The 21,538-nt window shown below is 36.5% G+C and overlaps 1 protein-coding gene across 10 annotated transcripts in view; it reads left to right on the top strand.

The window, feature by feature from the left end:
* The window catches only part of LOC115213777 (tumor protein p53-inducible protein 11), a 547,834-nt gene that overhangs the window by 468,514 nt on the left and 57,782 nt on the right, over positions 1–21,538 (top strand). For all 10 annotated transcript variants that reach the window (XM_036504948.1, XM_036504954.1, XM_036504947.1 and 7 more), the window contains exons 4-5: positions 2,765–2,864; positions 7,556–7,657. In XM_036504948.1, the coding sequence (XP_036360841.1) occupies positions 2,765–2,864; positions 7,556–7,657 (202 nt within the window). The remainder of the gene's footprint in view (positions 1–2,764; positions 2,865–7,555; positions 7,658–21,538) is intronic.

Here is a 21,538-nt window from a genome sequence, read left to right on the forward strand (position 1 = left end):
ATCCATCTTTAATAAATTATTGTATCTTCTCTCAAAGTCTACATGAAGACTTTCAAGATGGGTAATGCATGCAGCAATGCATTCCGATGTAGGGACATTGGTATTAAAATTTTGAAATGATGCCAAATATCTTTTTTCAAACTGTTTTTTTTCTAAAATATTAATTTTCCCATATACCCTTTTAACTTCTGAGAATAGGTGACCAATTCTGATTTTCTACCTTGCAGCTCTAAGTTAAGCAGATTCAATGTTTAAAAAATATCACTCAAGTAGAATATTTTTGATTTAAACTCATAAAGTCTTTCCAAAATTTTCTTACCTGTATCAGCTTGCTTCTTGGAGTTGTAATGAGTCATCTGACTCTTGAACATGAAAAAGTTGATTAATAGTTCCCACAAATTCATTAGTCTTTCAAGGCTCAAGCCTTTTGACAACCATCTAACTTCTGTGTGAAGCAATAGGGTTTTAAAATCTTCATATTCACAGAATTGCATAAAAAATTTATTATTCACTATTGACAAAGTTAATTGCATATATAGCAGTGTTGAGTGCTTCTTCTGTGTGTCCTCCAATATTCTTAGTAACCAAATGCTGTCTGTGGATAACGCAGTATATATAAAAAAATGTGAGAAGCAACTGATTTCATTCTAGAAACAAAGCTTCTCACTTTTCCAGTGATGGCTGCAGCTCCATCTGATGCAATGTTGATCAAATTAGTCAATGGAATATTTTTATCATTAAAATACTGCATTACTTCATTGAATATATCTTCTCCATTAGTAGTTTCTGACAAACTTTTAATGAATAACATTTCTTCCCTTATATCATCTTCATGGATGAATCTGACATAGACCAGAAGGATAGCTTGGTTATGAATTGTGCTATCATGAACTTGGATAGAAAAATTTGTCTTTTGGCGAATTTCCATAATCTTCTCAGCAAAATTAGACATTTCATCCTGTCTTCTTGTAATTGTGATATTTGAAAGTGGAATTGTACTCAGAGTAGATGCAGCATCTTTTCCCAGAACCTCATTTCCACAAGCTATCATAGCAGGCCTGACAAGTTTCTCACCATAAATCTGAGGTGCTGCAACCTTGGCAATAAATTCAGAAACCAAATAACTTGGTTTTGAGTGTTTTTGCTTTTTCAGTATTTATCTTCTTTACAAAGTCAGGTAGTTTGATTAGCTCTATTTTCTTTTTATTCTCAAAATATTCCCTAGCTTTACCAACAGATGATGGATGCCTTAATTTCTGGTGCTGCTCCATGGAATGGAATGATTTGTCATGATGGCATCACATTCAAGACACATAGGTTTTGAGTCTACAGATACAAAACTAAACATGATAAAATCTTCTTTGTAGTTCTTCAGTTTTTGCCTTTTTAGAAGTTGGTTCAGATGTTATTACAACTGATCTTAAAAAAAAATAAAAATAATAAATACTTTATTTCTATAAATTAAAAGTATCAAATTTATTATTAAACTATATTGTGTAGTGATCTATTAAAAATATCAAATTTATTATGTAACTATTGTGATTGTAAAATTTAAATTATGTAATTCTTAATTGTAATATATTATTGATTATATATTATACATTATTGATTCTTATGGAATAATTATTGAATTTTGTTTTCTTATTATTATTCTGTCTTCATATGAATTATTATTAACTAACAGTGTCTTTATTATTGAACAATATTGTGTAGATCTTTTATGGCTACGAATTCTCTGGGGACCACTGGTGGTCCCCAGAGACCACGTTGGGAATCACTAGCCTAAACTCTAGAAGTAATTATTATTGCAGTGAATGTAATATTGATTTCAAATTTTAGTGCAAAGTTAGCAATTTCAGGGGAGGGGATAAGTTAATTACATTAACCCCAGTGTTCAACTGGTACTTACTTTATTGACCCTCAAAAGATGAAAGGCAAAATTGGCCTTGGCATAATTTGAACTCAGAATGTAAAGACAGGTGAAATGCCACTAAGCATTTTGTCAGTCATGCTAATGATTCTGCCAACTCAATGCCTGCAGTGTATATCTTAATTTCAATTACAAATATCTTAATTTTACAAGCATTAAATCATAGTGCATTGTATTTTTTATTTATTTATATGCCCTTTTCAAGCCTAGCCAGGCTCATGGGCCCGGTTTCCCGATTTCTGTGGCGTATGTGTTCCCTCCAGCTGGACGGGATACCAGTCCATCGCAGCCTTACTCAAGAAACAGGAAGAACGAGTGAGAGAAAGTTGGGGCGAAAGAGTACAACAGGGGTCGCCACCACCCCCTGCCGGACACTCGTGGAGCTTTAGGTGTTTTTGCTCAATACGCATACACACAACGCCTAGTCTGGGAATCGAAACCGCGATCCTCTGACCGCGAGTCCGCTACCCTAACCACTGGGCCATTGCACCTCCAGTGCATTGTATAACTGTATTGTTTTTTTTTAAAGCCTTTGTTGTTGTTGTTATTATTATTATTCGAATGCTAGAACCAGTAATGCAATGCACAAATTTGTGCTATTCAGATATATCTCTGTGTCCTTAGTTCAAATCCTTCCAAGGCTGACATCACTCATTGTCCTTCCAGGCTTGATAGTATAAATGACAGTCAAATACTGTGGCCAATATTACTCGACTGTTCCCTCCCAACAAAAAAATTTGTGAATTTTGGAATGAATATCATAAATCCTCATTCCTATTATTGAAATTGTTTATTTGATTGAGACTTAATGATTTTGACTTTTTATTTTTCCAGGCTTTGGTATTCCCTCAACACTTGTATGAAACAGCTTTCGAAGCAGTTGAAGGACAATGTCTCACTCTCCCTGTGAGGTTTTATGGCGCAGCTTTACTAAGTAAGCACTCTTTACTCTTTTACTTACTTGTTTCAGTCATTTTGACTGCGGCCACGCTGGAGCACCGCCTTTAGTCAAGCAAATCGACCCCGGGACTTATTCTTTGTAAGCCTAGTACTTATTCTAGCGGTTTCTTTTGCCGAACCGCTAAGTGATGGAGACGTAAACACAACAGTATCGGTAGTCAAGCGATGTTGGGAGGACAAACACACACATATATATATATATATATATATATATATATACATATACAACAGGCTTCTTTCAGTTTCCATCTACCAAATCCACTCACAAGGCTTTGGTCAGCCCGAGGCTATAGTAGAAGACACTTGCCCAAGGTGCCACGCAGTGGGACAACCCAGAACCATGTAGTTGGTAAGCAAGCTACTTACCACACAGCCACTCTTGCGCCTCTGTTTATTATTAATATTATTATGGTCTGGCTCAAGTTCAGTCTTATTCCTGATAGGATTTATGTGGGTAGCAGGTTACTACCTATAACCTTAAGTATCCACGAGTTTTCAGTTGTCTTTCAAATGCTTAGGACCCTCATGATAATCCTTGCTGTCCCTAGGAGATTAACTTTCTGTAGGAGCTGGCAGAATTGTTAGCACACCGGGCAAAGTGCTTAGTGACATTTCTTCCTCCTGTATGTTCTGAGTCAAGGTCAACTTCATTTTTCATCCTTTCGGGGTCAATAAATTAATTACCAGTTGAACAGTGGGGTCATTGTAATCGACTAGTCTCCTCCCTTGAAATTTCTGGCCTTGTGTTTTTAGTAGAAAGGATTGCCGGGCAAAATGTGTAGCCGTATTTCGTCTGTCATTACGTTCCGAGTTCAAATTCCGCCAAGGTCGACTTTGCCTTTCATCCTCTCGGGGTCGATAAATTAAGTACCAGTTATGCACTGGGGTCGATATAATCGACTTAATCCCTTTGTTTGTCCCCTCTGTGTTTAGCCCCTTGTGGGTAGTAAAGAAATAAATATTAATATTCTGCTGAGGTTGATGAGCTCCCTCCCCCAAATTTCAGGTCTTGTGCTTATAGTAGAAAGAATTATTATTATTAAAGGCAGCAAGCTGACAGAATTGTTAGCTCAGTGGGAAAATTGCTTAGTGGCATTTTGTCTGTCTTCATGTTCTAAGTTCAGATTCCATTGAGGTCAACTTTGCTTTTCATCCTTTTGGGGACGATAAAAAAAATACCAGTTAAACACTGGGGTTGATGCAATTGACTTTCCCCCTCCCCTAACACTACTGCCCTTGTACCAAAATTTGAAACCAGTATTATTAAGGTGGTGAACTGGCAGAATCGTCAGTATGCTGCGCATAATGTTTAGCAGTATTTCATCCATCTTTTCATTCTGAGAGCAAATTCCACCAGTCATCTTTGCATTTCATCCTTTTGGGGTTGATAAGTACCAGTTGAACACTGGGACAATTTTAATCAACTTAGCCAATTCCCCAAACTTGCTGGCCTTGTGCCAAAATTTGAAACCACCATTATTGTTATTACTATTTCTTATTCATTTAGAGGCTAAAAAATTTTAAGTAAATGATTTCAGATACTCAATCATTGCTCAACCAAGGTCACATCTTGTCAAGTAGACTATGATAAAAAGGGTTTTCTTAAATTGTCATGTTTTAACATAGTGCAATGGTAACCCTAAGAGAAATTTTTTCCATTCCACTGTAAAATCAGTATTATTCTAGAGGTTGACTCATACTGATGGTACAGGTTTACTACTTTCACATTTGCTAAACATCTAGCCTTGTTTATCATATTTAACCCTTTAGCATTTAAACCAGTATATCATTACTGGAAAATTAAAATACAAGTAATTAAAACATAATGTAAAGTATAAAAGCCATCATTGAGATGGCTTTTATACTTTACATTGTCAAGTGGTTACTGTTTACATCTCGCTCTGAGATTTAATTCGACGGTCATTCGGAATGCTCACAGCAGCCATATTCCTACCACTCTATGTCACGCTGGTGAGACCCATATTGGAGTATGGGATTCAAGCCTCTTCTCCTTATCTCCTCAAAGACATACAGCATCTCGAAAGAGTCCAGAGGCTGGCTACCCGCATGGTTCATGGTCTCAAAAATTGTCCTACGAAGAAAGGCTGAGGACGCTCGACCTTTATTCTCTTGAAAAACGCCGCCGCCGTGGTGTGATCTCATTCTCGCCCACAACATCATAAGCGGGAAGTGTAACCTCTCGAAAGAGCTGTTCTTCACTCCTGCTCCGAGCGTCGGCTGCGGGGTCATTCCGAAAAGCTCTACCTGCGACGATTTCATCTCAATCGAAGGAGAGGAGCTTTCTCCGTCCGGGTTGCGGATCCGTGGAACAAGCTGCCAGACGAGATGGTGAAGATGCCGACGACCGCTTTGTTCAAAGCCTCCCTGGACCTCAAGTGGCCTGAACTCTTTACATGAACACCACCCTGTACTTAACTCCATGTCCCCCTACATGGCCTTGCTATTTGCTTTTGAGCCAAATTAACTAACTAACTAACTAATTAACTAACTAACTAACTAATGCTTACAGTCAGTTTTTCGAAATCAGTGGCAGACGTCACTAGAAAAACTCTTATATATTTGCAAAGCAGGCCTTGTCTTTCATCGTGACCTGGTGGTTAGCGCCCGTTGATAAGAGACAATCTCAAAACTTGTCCGGTGCGTATCACTCAGGCTTATGAGAAAGGGATGGCCTCCCTTTGCAAATACCTGAAGGGCACAGAAAGTGTGTCTAAAGCCAGCTGGAGACATTGATCTCCTGGGGCTAAAAAGCTACAGTAACACCCCCACTTTGTGGTAGCCATATTGAGATGGCTTTTATACTTTACATTGTCAAGCGGTTACTGTTTACATCTCGCTCTGAGATTTAATTAAAACACATATATATATACATATATATATATATATATGTGGAGGTGCAATGGCCCAGTGATTAGGGCAGCGGACTCGCCGTCGTAGGATCGCGGTCTCGATTCCCAGACCAGGTGTTGTGAGTGTTTATTGAGCAAAAATACCTAAAGCCCCACGAGGCTCCGGCAGGGGGTGGTGGCGATCCCTGCTGTACTTTTTTACCACAACTTTCTCCCACTCTTTCTTCTGTTGGCCTGCTTGCTTAGCCAGCGGGGTGGCATCATTTGAGGGCTAAAAACATTGCGAAGCACATTGTGACCAGCGATGTGTAGCAACATCTGATAGCCTGGTTGGTCACGATGATATATATATATATATATTATATATATATATATATATATAAAACATAATATACATTAAATGAAGCTATATGTAATATGTTAATTCAAAAGATAATAATAATAATAAGTAAATAAATTTACGTATCGTAACTTATAATTATCAATATATAACAATATAGAAATCAATATTTTTGCAAGAATAATCAAACAAAATTCAATTCAAAATTCAATAATATTGTGATAAAAGAAATGCATTACTTATCTTATCTAAGAAAATTTTTTAACTGAATTTTACACGTAAAAACATTTTTATAAAAAATTAAACGTGTGAAGACGTTGCATAAATAAAAAAAAAATAGAATAAATGTATAGAATTATGTATTATATTAATGAAAATGATGAAAGATATTTAAGCTTCTAGAATCAGAGAATTATGAGAACAAAAACAAAACTATAAATTACTAATTGCTTGAAGATTTAAAGTCCAAATAATTAATACTAAAATACATAAAATATAGATAATATAGTTAAATTAATTTGTATCACTACAATTAATAGATATTCATTGAATTAAGGCAGCGAGCTGGCAGAATCGTTAGCATGCTGGACGAAATGCTTAGCGGTATTTCGTCTGCCATTACGTTCTGAGTTCAAATTCTGCCGAGGTCGACTTTGCCTTTCATCTTTTCGGGGCCGATTAAATAAGTACCAGTTACGCACTAGAGTCGATATAATCGACTTAATCCCTTTGTCTGTCCTTGTTTGTCTCTGTGTTTAGCCCCTTGTGGGTAGTAAAGAAATAGATATTCATTAAATTATATATTCATTTATTTATTAAGAAACATCCAAGTTTAAATGTATTCAAATAATGTAATATAACATATAATATCATGCTAATTTATACACTAATACTACAATAAATTATATCTACAATAAATTAGTAACATAAAATAGGGTTTTATATTTACGGAAAAATTAGCTAAACTTATTATATAAGTAATGTAATTTATGTTTGCATTTAATTTTACGCTCATCAAGGGAATTAACCAATATATAATTATTATTAAATAATATTTCCTTAAATTAATTAGAACACAATAAACAAGAATTACTGCCTATACAATAAGATCTTGCCTTACAAATTATCTCCGAAGTTAATTTGTGCTTGGAGTAGAAATACTTATTATCAATATTCCACTGAGGTCATCTTTACCTTTCATTTTTTCAAGATCAGTAAAATAAGGACCAGTTGAGCAGTGATAGGGGTTATTGTAATCAACTGGACCCCACTCCCTCAAAATTTCAGGTCTTGAGCCTATAGAAAAATGCATCATTATTAAGGTAATTCTGTTCTGGAGTAAACTGATATTGTATAAAGTTTGGTAATTCATTGTGATTACTTTAATAATTTTTCCTTGTTAATTTTTTGGGAAAATTTCCTGCTGTATATCCCTTTTATTTATTTATTTTATAGGTTTATCCTGGCTTTTCTGGAGTACACTTCATGCTATTGATCGAGATGTGATCAAGACAGCCCTTATCACCAGCATCCTCTATTTCTTTGCTCATGTCCTTGGTAAGACAGTAGATAGATCTAAGACCACTCATTTCTGTAGATCTTAGATTTCAGTTATTATTTTAATCATATATTTGTTAAAGCTTTTTTTCTTTTTTTTCTTTTGGAAATTCTTTCATTGAATTTATTAGGAATTAATATGTATATTTTTTTTTAATTCTGTATTGTCAAAAATTTTTGCTGAACAGAGAAATTCTTTAAAAAATGTGAAAGAAATGATATAATATCAATCATATTTTCTGGTAAACAAGTCGACTTTTTCAGATCAAAATTTGCAGCCAAAGAAAGGTAGGTCGACTTGTACAGCAAGACAGTTTTGGAGGATCAAAAATTCTATGTGGAATACAGCAGGATTTGGAAAGAGAGCGAAGATGTTTAAATGTTTGCACCACATGTTTACACTATATACTATGATTTGTATGCCAGAAAATAGGGTAATGAAATATTATTTAAATCTGTATCCATATGCCTGTAAGATCATCATCAAAAAATCTAATACAGTTCTATATTTAAGAGATGAGGAATTATTTACAATATCCGTCAATTGTAAATATAATGTAAAACAGCTAATATTTCTGATTGTTGATGGTGGATCTTCAAGATAATCCAATACAGAACATACTAAAATGGATCTCATTTACTCTCTCTCTCTCATCTGATCCATAGAAGGCCTTGACTGGAGAAATATAAACTAATTCTGTTGTTCTCACACAGCTTACAATAGTTCTCCTCAAAAATGTATGGTATCATCCACTGGGGGTTAGCAGGAAATATGAGAACTGAGGACAAAGAGTGCAGTGGAGAGGAGTAAAAGATGCATTTGTACCAGTAATTTTTTAGCCTTTGTCTTTTGTTTAAATCTTTTACCCTGTTTCAGTTATTAGACTGCAGCTACGCTGGGTCACTGCTTTGAAGAATTTTAGTTGGATGTGTCAACCCCAGCCCTTTTTTTTGTTTCTTTAAGTCCTGATACTTACTCTGTCAGTCTCTTTTGTTGAACTGCTAAGTTATGGAGATTGAGGATATAAACATACCAACATTAGTTGTCAAGCAGTGATGGAGAGCAAACACAAAGATGCACACACGTACAACAGGCTTCTTTCTGTTTCCATCTACCAAATCCACTCAGAAGAAGGCTCTGGTCAGCCCAAGGCCATAGTAGAAGACACTTGCCCAAGGTGCAGTGCAGTGGGACTGAACCCTAACCTATGTGGTTGGGAAGTAGTCTTCTCATCACACAGTCATGTCTGTGTCTAAATGTTAACTTTTAAAAGATGTCTTAATTTAATAATAACCTTTTAACATTCAAATTACTCTGACGAATGTAAAGCTTATTAATTCGTACTATTTTGAACAAATCATGTGTTATCTCATAGATTTGGGATTTTTATGATGTTATTGTCTATATTTAGAATGACATTGTAGGGTAAGTGTGAGAGACTAGATCTGGCCGCTTCAAACATAAAACAGGAGGTATATTTGGGCCGGATGTGGCCAGTTTAAATGCTAAAGGATTAAGATAAATTACTTTTTACCCAGTATCACAACTGTGTCAGTAGTAATAAAAGCAACATCAACAATAACAACAGGCTTCAAAATGAGAATAAATAAATGAGGCAACGACTGAGTCCATTTGGCATGATGCCGTGCTTGAGAAGAAGACCCATCAAACCAAGTAAGACTGCGGTCATCGCAGATACTGGTGTCATGCAAATGGCACATAAAAGAACCCATTACACTCTTGGAGTGGTTGGCGTTAGGAAGGGCAATCCAGCCATAGAAACCATACCAAAACAGACTGGAGCTTGGTGCAGCCTTCCAGTTTGCCAGCCCTGGTCAAACCATCCAATTCATACCTGCATGGACAACGGACATATGATGATGCAGTTTTACCTTGTATGTCTGTATTCCAGAGTGAAAACCCCTTTTTCAGGACATATGGAAATAGCAGTGATTGGAAAAGGTCATTGCTCAGATGTGGTGGGGGTGCAGAGGAGGAAGGAGGGAGGTGACATGCACAGACTGGTGTTACTATAGTGAACAGTATGCTTTGTGTAGTTCTTTTTTGTTGTTCATGGCTGGTCCCAGTTTGTTTATAAGTAGGGCTTCCATAATTCTGGGATTACCCATATTGCATTGGGTTACCTTGATGGTGACTTTCAGATTCTAAGTTTGGTACTTATTAAGGTGTTTCTTTACTGAAGTGTCTGTGTGCTTATAAAGTATAATTTAATAGACAGTCTCAAAATTTGTTGGTATTTCCATACATATAATATAGGTGGCCACTGCACCTGCAGGGTTAGATAATGTCCTGACTTGATGTATGCACATATATATGCATATGTGCATGCTTAAGCATTTCTGATCCTTGCTATCAGTGTCATCTGTTAATCTCATAATCTACCCATGTGTATAAACAGACATATGAAAACTTGTATATGAGCAGAAGAAGCAATATATGGTTGTGATGGCATATAGAAAATGCATCTATATTGAAGTGAAGGTGCATGGCTCAGGGGTTAGAGCATCGAGCTTACGATCGTGAGGTTGTGAGTTCAAATCAGCCTTTGCCTTTCCCTTGGATAACACTGGTGGCATGGAGATGCTAGCTGGTATGCATGGGCGACTGCTGGTCTTCTGTAAACAACCTTGCCTGGACTTGTGCCTGGGAGGGTAAGTTTCTAGGTGCAATCCCATGGTCAGTCATGACCAAAGGGGATCTCAGCTCATTGAAGTGTAAAGGTAATTTTCAACTGGTAACTGGTAACTATATATGAAGCACAGGGAATACACACTCAAGTTTGACTTAACCCTCTTGTATTCAGACCAGCCATATCCAACCCAAATATTCTATCTCATTTTTTTTTGTCCAAAATGACCAGACCTGGCTTCTCACACCTACCCTACATTATTATTCATATAGTAAATATAGGCACAGACGTGGCTGTGTGGCATCTTGCCACACAGCCATGTCTGTTTGGTTCTGGATTCAGTACCACTGCATGACACCTTGGGCAAGTGTCTTCTATTGTAACCTCAGACCAACCAAAGCTTTGTGAGTGGATTTGGTAGACAGAAACTGAATATATGTATGTTTGTGTGTCTTTGTATCTGTGTTGTCAACCAATGTTAGTGTGTTTGTGCCGCCATAACTTAGTGGTTTGATAAAAGAGACTGATAGAATGAGTACTAGACTTACAAAGAATAAGCTATGGGGTCAATTTCTTTCACTAAAACCATTTAAAGCAGTGCTCCAGCATGGCAATCAAATGACTGAAACAGGTAAAAGAATCATATACTTGAAATCTCCAAGCTATGAGATAATTCATGATTAATTCCTAACAATGTAAATAAATAAGCATTACATTTGACAGAGGGTTAAGGCAAATGCACACAGGTTGGGATCACTTACTAAGATTAAGCAGTGATGCATGAAATATTCACTTATAATAGGGTGGTGCTGTGGTAAGTAGTCATTCTTGTCAACCATTATCTGGAACTAAATTACCCTGGCCTGATATTACATGTAAAGGTAAAATGGTAAAGGCTCCCTTTGTTCATGAATGACCTTTGGATTGCACCTAAAAAGTTACCCTTCAAGGCACAAGTCCAGGAAGGTTGTTGATGGAAGACCAGCAATCACGCTTCCATACCAGTCTCCCCTCTCCATGCCACTGATTTTATTCAAGGGAAAGGCAAAGGCTGACACAGCTTGGCACCTGTGATGTCGCAACTCATTTCTACAGCTGAGTGAACTGGAGCAACGTGAAATAAAGTGTCTTTCTCAAGAACACAACACACAGCCTGTTCCTGGAATCAAATTCACTATCTCATGATTGTGAGCCCAATGCTCTGACTACTGGGCCGTGTATTCACATTAAAAATTGATGGGGGCATTGAATCATAGTAAGAGTCAGGGATGAGTGGAACATTGAAGAGATGTTTTTACAGCCTCAGTCATGAACTGGGATAGAATTCACTGGAAAGGTCATGAATGACAACATCAGAACTCTGACGATCAATAAGAGAACAATTGAATGTTTAACCAACAAGTTAAACAAATGATTGATTAGGTAGTTGGATAGATATTTAACCAATTGATTCATAATAAAGAAATGGGACTGTTTCGTGGTCTGCTACCACAACAGCTCCTTTATAGGATCCAGTTAGCTCAAGACATCATCAGGAGGAACCATGTTCGGTTTCGGCCCCTACTCCTCTACCATTTTGACGTGGCGGGGCCCTCCTCCTTTCGGAGGTGTCTTCAGCTCTGGTGTTGGGTGCCTGTCTTCTTTCTTCTTTTCCCTGGCCTCTTCGATGTATCGTCAGCCTGTGACTAACTGACTTGTCAAATTTTTTCTTTAAATACCTGCCGCTAGGCTCCAGCAGGCAGCCCCAGCAAGTTGTCATGCGACACTGTCTCACCTTAACTGACTAGTGAAGGCGTGTAGTCTTAGCCTGCGCATTCTCTAAACGACCGTCTCCTGTCAGTCAGCGACGCTTATTCAGTGTCAGCTTGTCTCACCTAGTGATGTTATTTCCCGCTGGAATTGACTCTCTCTAGACATAACAAAAGAAAGGGGACATAGTTAAAAAAGAAAATTAGACATGTGAGAAGTAGGTGTAACTGCAATCCACTGACTGAAGCAAATAAAATAAAAGAAAGATAAGTGGTGCAGTAGGAGAAAATACACTGAAGTGTATCCCTTTCTCTCTCTCTCTCTCTCTCTCTCTCTCTCTCTATCTATCTATCTATATATCCTGATCTACTGGGGGTCTTCATCTCAGAAATGTAAATCAAATCTTCTCTTCTGCCATTTGTTCTTATTAAGCTATGTCTTCTCTTGGAGACGAAGACCAGCAAGAGTAGAGCATATTGACCACAGACTCAGTATTATACTTGTAACAAGATGTAAACATTTTGATACCATTATCAATTCAACCATCTTCAAGTTTTTCTGAAGAATATTGATTAGACTAAATTCAGTTTTATAATAAAAACTAGTCTTGCAAAAATTAGTTGTAAAAGAAAGAAAAAAATGATACCTTTACTGTTATACTGGTTTTTCCATGGTTCGAAAAATTATTAACTTGGCAAACTTTTTTATTTTCTCACATTATTTCCTCTGCAAACATCAGCATGCTCACATTATATTAAACACTAACTTGCAACAGAAAAATAAAGTTAGATCAGAGAAGAGTTTTACAGAAAAAAAAATGGACAAAATTAGATTCAAGGCAGATGATGTGTATGCATATGTACACACATACACACACACACACACAACACACACACATGCTATATTGACGAAATTGTTGAAAGAGAAGTGACAGACATTTATTTTTTTCATCAAGCTGTAATGAGTTTTTTTTTGTTTTGTTTTGGGGGTTTTTTTTGGGTTTTTTTGTAGTATGAATCTGAAAAAATATTTAGTTATGAAATGGAGATAAAAATATATTCAGCAGTGTAGATTTTGGTAGTATCTTTATGTAAGTATATTTCTTTACGACTGGGAGGAAAAAAAGGAATTTGAATAGAAAAAAAAAGCAGTTGTTTAGTATGTACCAGAGAAAATATGAAGCATAAAAACATTTGGCTATAAATATGGTGATAAGGTTTATTTTAACATTTAGTGACTGTGTACCTCATCTTCCTAAAATATTTTATCTAGGTGCAGGCATGGCTGTGCGGTAAGAAGTTTGGTTCCCAGCCTCATGGTCCTTGGTTCATTTTCACTGTGTGGCATCTTGGACATGTGTTTTCTATATGTACATAGGCCGACCAAAGCATTGTGAGTGGATTTGGTAGACAGAAGCTGAAAGAAGCCTGTCATATATATATATATATATATATGTCATATATATATATATATATATATATGTCATATATATATATATATATATATAATATATATATATATATATATATGTCATATATATATATATAATTATATATATATATATTATATATATATATATAATTGAATAAGGGTAGAAATTGATATTAATCAATTAAAACCTGTGGCCTAGCATATTAAAAAAATCCGAAGATTAAAATATTTTTTACATACAAAATTTAAAGGACTGACCACTAAAAGTGACAAGGCCGGCCCTTTGAAATACAGGTACAACAGAAACAGGAAGTAAGAGTGAGAGAAAGTTGTGGTGAAAGAGTACAGCAGAGATCACCACCATCCCCTGCCGGAGCCTCGTGGAACTTTTAGGTGTTTTCGCTCAATAAACACTCACAACACCCGGTCTGGGAATCAAAACCGTGATCCTATGACCGCGAGTCCGCTGCCCTAACCACTGGGCCATTGCGCCTCCATAACAAGATAAATATCAGCACACGCGCAATGAATTAATGCAATTGGCTTTTTTCTCTCATCTAAATGTTTAACCTTTTAGTTCAGCAACAACTAGTGTTTTCTTATCCTCTCTCATAACAATTTTCCACATATTGGATTGATTTGAACAAACTCAGAAATTTAGAGAAAGTGCTTGTTACAACATAATTTTTTCTTCCTTTTCTAGTTGTCTGAGTATATCCCTTTGCAGTCCTGTCCTGCCCTTTCCCAACACCTGACAACTATTACTCAGATGTATGTGGATTTAGTTACTTGGATTATCAAAAGTTCAGACTTTCACTCCACATTGATTTTCACCCCCACAGAACCTACCACTTCTTCAGCTCCGTATGTTAGCTCACTATGAACCATGCACTAGCCAACTGCACTTATTTAAAAGCTTAGATTCTCTCTCTCTCTCTGTCTTTTACTTGTTTCAGTCATTTGACTGCGGCCATGCTGGAGCACCGCCTTTAGTCGAGCAACTCGACCCCAGGACTTATTTTTTGTAAGCCCATTACTTATTCTATCAGTCTCTTTTGCCGAACCACTAAGTGACGGGGACGTAAACACACCCGCATCAGTTGTCAAGCAATGCTAGGGGGACAAACACAGACACACAAACACACACGCACGCATATATATATATATATATATATATATATACATATATACGACGGGCTTCTTTCAGTTTCCGTCTACCAAATCCACTCACAAGGCATTGGTCGGCCCAGGGCTATAGCAGAAGACACTTGCCCAAGATGCCACGCAGTGGGACTGAACCCGGAACCATGTGGTTGGTTAGCAAGCTACTTACCACACAGCCACTCTTGCGCCTATTTATTTATTTATAGCTGTTTCTCCATTACCATTCTTTATAGTCTTTGATTTGCATAATTATGAAATAATGTCCTACTGACTGGAAAAACCTGACAGAAGGCCTCCGAGACAATGAATAATTGGAAAGAAGGAAAGATGACTTGATCAATACGTTTGGTCTAAATGAAAGAGAAGGTGCAATCAAAGAAAAAATGGCAAAAAGTTGTAACCGGCAATGTATAAGGACATCTGATAGTCTGGGCAGTAGAGAAATAGAGTAGCTATTTAGTGTTTGATTTCAGCCCCTTGAAATTCTCTCCAAATTATGAAATCTACTATGCTTCCACAGATTCGTTTATCTTACAGAATAGGGAAAACTACTAACCAATTCATTACTATATTTGTGTTGAAATATTCTGCCTTTGTTTCAGTTAATTTCGAAAAGAATATCTTTGTCATTATTAAGCTCATGTTTGGAACATAAATTAAAGTGACGTGATGGAAAGTTGTAATTGAGATTTGCTCTTTTACTTGTTTCAGTCTTGTGACTGTGGCCATGCTGGAGCACCACCTTCAGTCAAACAAATCAACTCAGGACTTATTCTTTCTAAGCCTAGTACTTATTCTATCAGTCTCTTTTGCTGAACCGCTAAGTTACGGGGACGTAAACACACCAGCATCGGTTGTCAAGCGATGTTGGGGGGGGGGGACAGACACACATACATATATATATATATACACATATATATGATGGGCTTCTTTCAGTTTCCATCTGCCAAATCCACTCACAAGGCTTTGGTCAGCCCGAGGCTATAGTAGAAGACACTTGCACAAGGTACCACGCAGTGGGACTGAACCTGGAACCATGTGTTTCGTAAGCAAGCTACTTACCACACAGCCACTCCTACACCTATATGGTAATTTGTATCAAATAACTAGGTGAAATCTTTGGTGATTTGATATCAAAAGGGTTAACATTTTTGATACCAAACTGCCAAGTTCACCTCTAGTTCCTTGACACAAATTCCCTATTCTAAAGTCTTGTCATTTATTCTCTTATGGCAGATATTCTATGTTCTATGGTTTTATTCCATCAAAACTCAGAGCAGTGAAGATGAAAAATTAGTTACTATGTTTGACTAATTACTATGTCTTCTGTGAGTTTAGCTTCTTCAAGCTAGTTTACTTCTACTTAATAAAAGAGTAACTATTAGTAAACAGTAGGATCTAAGGAACCTATTGGTGGTCGGTGTCAGCAGTTAATGTAAACAGCTCAAAAATGAAATAAATTAGTTTCCCATGAGGAAGAGAGAAGTCTAATGTTTCAGGTAGTGTCTACCCTTCGTTGGTGAGTGATGTTTTCTGATGGTAACAAATATATTGGGAGTAGTGAGAAGGGAGAAGCATGTAATAGTGAAGAAAGGGGACAGTGAAAATAGTGCGTATGTTTTTATATATGTGTGTGTGTGTGTGTGCATATATATTTATATGTATGCATGTACATTTGAGCGACTGTGTGTGTGTGTGTATGATTGCTTCTGATATAACCTTATAGGAAAGTTGCCCGAGGACTCTACCCCCATAACCCTCCTAGGAACAGTGGGTGAAGATAACTGGATGGATATGTGTGAATATGTATATATATATATATATATGTGTGTATGTGTGTGTATATATATATGTATGTATATACACACACATATATATATATATACATACATACATACATACATACATACATACACATATATATATATACACATATATATAATGCATTTACATGTGTGTGTTTATGTATATGTATATAAAATTATAAATTAAAAGCAGTGCTAGTAATGTAAACATTATCAATGTCACATACATAGTGTACATGTTTTTTTTAAACAGTTATTTGCTGCGGGATGCAAAGTCGACCTCGGCGAAATTTGAACTCAGAATGTAAAAAAGACGAAATACTGCTAAGCATTCCACCCGGTGTTTTAACATTTCTGCCAACTCACAGCCTTAGCAAAAATACATATTTATTTCTTTATTGCCCACAGGGGGCTAAACATAGAGGGGACACACAAAAACAAAGGGATTAAGTCGATTACATCAACCCAGTGCATAACTGGTACTTATTTAATCGACCCCAAAAGGATGAAAGCAAAGTCGACCTCGGCAGAATTTGAACTCAGAACATAACGGCAGACAAAATACTGCTAAGCATTTCACCCGGCATGCTAACAATTCTGCCAGCTCACTGCACGCAAAAATAAATATTGAAAAAAAAAAAACAATGCATTTGGCCAAATTTGGACATATGACAGTTTAAACATAATAGCAATGAAATATATTTACATAGAGTGTAAAATATACAGAATTGTAATACATAATTTCTCAACTTGACAGCTGTTTCAGGAAAGATACAGATAAACGCACCATTCCTACCTACCTCTCTCTCTGTATATATATATATATATATACACACACACACACACACACACACACACACACACACATTAGATGTTGGTTTTGTAAGGTTTATGATCCAGTTCTGAAGGTAATGAATGGGTATCTTGATGGTGTTAATTATACCCTAGCATGACGATAACTTGGATGGAAAAGTAATACTGACAATACCAACCTGGTGACTGGAGACCCATCTTAACTTATAGGGAAGAATTTAGTCAGTTTAGTATTGCTAGAATACAGATATAGATAACATGGTATCAAGAGGTAGAAATAGATTTCTTGGATTAATATAAAATAAAAATAGCTAATCTTATTCATGTGCTGTAACAAAACCAAATTTCTAAGCCTATAAATTCTTTGTTTCAAATCTTATCCTGCAATAAATAAATCTACTGTAGCTGTTGTATTCGTATTAAACTATAAGATGTAGGAACAACCATGCTTGAATGAATTCTATTTGTTTATTCATTGAAAAGCATGCACTCAAATTAAATAGAAATTTACCAACTATTGTCTTATCAATGCATAAGAACATGTAACTAATTACATTCTTTTACATGCAGTCAGAGCCTGGAAAAGTATTGGTACAGGGTTCAAGTCTTGTCTACAATTTTATAAAAATGTAGGTGGTTTCCCCATCTCATATTAGTGTTGACTAAGTATTCTTTTGTTCTTTTGTTACTTGTTTCTGTTTTAGGACTGTGGCCATGCTAGGGTCCTGCCTTAAAGGATTTTAGTCAAATAAATTGACTCCAATACTTGTTTGCTTTTTTAAGCCTGGTACTTATTCTATTGGTCTCATGCTGAACCACTAAGTTATAGGGATGTAAACAGACTATCTTCAGTTTTTAGTGGTTGTGGGGTCAAACACAAAGACACACATATCATCATCACATATACATTTAAACAACAGGCTTCTTTAAGTTTTTGCTTACCAAATCCACACAGTTTCTGTCTACTCACAAGGCATTGGTCAGCTTGGGGCTATAGTAGAAGACACTTACCCAATGTACCATGCCTACAGCTGTATCACTTAATCATCATCATTTAGTGTCCATTTTCCATGCTGGCATGGGTTGGATGGTTTGACCAAGGCTGGCATGCTAGAGAGCTGCACCAGACTCCAGACTGATTTGGCTCAGTGTCTACAGCTGGATGCCCTTACTAGCGCCAACCACTTTGCAGTGTGTGCTGGGTGCTTTTATGTGGCACCATACAAGCGCTCTTACATGGTGCCAGCATGAGTGCCTTTTACATGGCACCAGCACAGAACTCTTGCAGACCAATCTTCTTTGCCCAGGAGAGCAGCCTTAAAACTTCTGCTGTGGGGTATGGGTCTTCTTGAGTACAGCAAGGCATCAGGTATCTCAGTACTTCATCCCATGTCTTCCTCTTCTATATGTTCCATCTATTTTCAGAGATTGGCACTTCTTTATGGAACTGTCGACATCCGCATCACATAACCAAACTAGTGCAGTCTTCTCTCTTGCACACTGCATCTAATTCTTCTTCTGCCTAATTTCTCTCTCAATACACTAGAACTATGTCCAACATGTACACTTACATTACACACCCAGCAGATGCAGCCTTTCACACCTTCTCTCTGATAGAACCTATGACGTAATGCATGATAAATTCATAACATGAATAAATAAACATTACATCCAATAGTACTGTAATCTGAATGTTAAAGGGTTAACATCCCTGTCTGGCCCACTCATGTCTTCAGCAAAGCCAGTCTATTGCAAGGATTTAGAGGAGATCTGAGGATAACTTCCACCACCAATTTTGAATGTCCTGATTAAAAGACATGGGGTATTTGCTTTTCCTCTCCTGACTAAGCCATGAAAAAAAGTAATTAAATGCCTGAAGCAGATATGAACTCTCAACCTATGGGATAGTAGTTTATAGCCTTATCAATTCTTATTTCTTTATTGCCCTCAAGGGACTGAACATAGAGGGGACAAACAAGGTCAGACAAAAGTATTAAGTCAATTACATCGACCCCAGGGTGTAACTGGTACTTATTTCATTGACCCCGAAAGGATGAAAGACAAAGTCGACCTCAGCAGAATTTGAACTCAGAACGTAACAGCAGATGAAATACTGCTAAGCATTTCGCCTGGTGTGCTAACGTTTCTGCCAGCTCGCCACCTTTATCAATTCTACCATTTAACATATATTCTGGAAGTTATTAGTAAAATGATTGTCTTGGTAAAAGAGATAAGCTCATGAGTAAAAATGTAGTTATGAGATCTAGATCTAGCAATGTTTTCCACTGCAGAAATAGGCTAATGTTATATCCAAGATGGGATTAGTATCTCTTCTGTTTATTCTAAGGATTAGGGAGTTATTGAAAGGAGGATTGAAGTACTTTGTGATATTACTCTTGACCACAACTCTACTTCTAAACATATTGGATCTAAGATGGACTTCAAACCACCAGAAATAAACAACTAAAATCTATGCAATACTTAATCCTTCGGATAGCGTTAAGTGCATGCATGGATGACCAATAGGAAAAGAGATTTATGTATTAACAGTTCATCAAATAATTAGCTAATGCTCTTGAAGAGGTAAATTCACTCACAAGTTACAACTGGTTGAATCCAGATTACTTTTGTTAAAACTAGTAAAAGCTCTCAAGAAATGTATGGTTGCCATATAATTTCATTCCTTTTCCCTTCTAAGTTTTGTATTCTTTTACTGAATTAAGATATTGATATTTATGCAACATAAAGGTCATGCACAGCTACTGTTTTTCTGTTTATTTTATTTTATACCAGTTTGCACCCTTGTTGATAAAATCATGGTTTCAATTTCTGGATTTGGCAATGCTTTGTGTTTTTGAGCCAAACACTTTTTTCACATTGCTCCTGTCCACTCAACTGGTAAAAATGAGTAATCTTGTGATTGAGTGGTGTCCTGTCCAGTGGCAAATATGTATACACCACAGAATCCAGGAAACTGGCCTTATAAGCCTATGGCTCGGGAAGGACCTTTGATCCTTTTAAGGCTTTTTATTGCTTGTGTTATACTTATGTCATAAGGGTTGCCAAATTATATTTTACTATGTTGAGCATGTTGAGTCCAAATAGTTACTACTAATGCTATATTACATACCAAAATGTCAAAATAGAATCTAAGCCAGACTTGGATATCATTTTTTGAGAAATGAGCCTTGTGAGACTTCGCTCATCATTAGGTGAGCCACACTACTATAAAAATTCGAGATAATTTTTTTGTTAACATGCAGTTCAGAAAGTTCCACAGCTCATAGTTTGCCCATGATTGATCTTAGGAATCCAGTTTTGGTATTTGTCTCACTGTGTAGTTATACTAGTCATTAAGGCAGTGTAATCGACTTAGCCCCTTCCCTGAATTTGCTAGCCTTATACCAAAATTTGAAACCAATATTATACTAGTTATTACTATTGTTAAACTAGTAGTTGTTATTAGTCCTTTCTATTTCTGCATATGAGTACACACACACATATGTGTTTCTTTTCTACCCACAAGGGGCTACACACAGAGGGGACAAACAAGGACAGACAAACGGATTAACTCGATTACATCGACCCCAGTGCGTATGGTACTTAATTTATCGACCCCGAAAGGATGAAAGGCAAAGTCGACCTCGGCGGAATTTGAACTCAGAACGTAACAGCTGACGAAATACAGCTACGCATTTCGTCCAGCGTGCTAACATTTCTGCCAGCTCGTCGCCTTCATGTGGTGTCATACAACCCATATTAAGAAAGTAAATTAAATTATACGCAAATGAAATTTAATACAACTTCCAAACAGATGCATGGTTTGCAAAGCACCATGACTCTTTAAAACAACATGAAACTTCATACAGTCAGTGCAATCATATCTATTTTTCTTAATGCTCACTCAGGGTTTTGTTACTGAGATACACACCGAAATTATCTTTGTATTTTGGGGTTTAACATTGTGTATAAACACACCAAAATTGTATTTTGGGCGCTTACATAATATATAAACATTAAAATTATCTTTGTATTTGAGAGGTTATATTGTATACACACACACACACACAAATGAAAGAAAAAAACTATCTTTGTTTTTTTATGGGATATGTTATTTCACAAGAATGCAGCACAGACATGTTTCAGGGGTTGTTTGTTTGTTTTTTTGTATTTTTCTCTCTGGAAATAATTTGCACATTACAACATTTTTACCTACAACAAAGTATTTAAAGAACTAAAAAAGAACATTGTTTATTAATTTCTCATAC

The sequence above is a fragment of the Octopus sinensis genome, linkage group LG7 (genome assembly GCF_006345805.1).
Source record: "Octopus sinensis linkage group LG7, ASM634580v1, whole genome shotgun sequence".
Classification (NCBI taxonomy): Eukaryota; Metazoa; Mollusca; class Cephalopoda; order Octopoda; family Octopodidae; genus Octopus; species Octopus sinensis.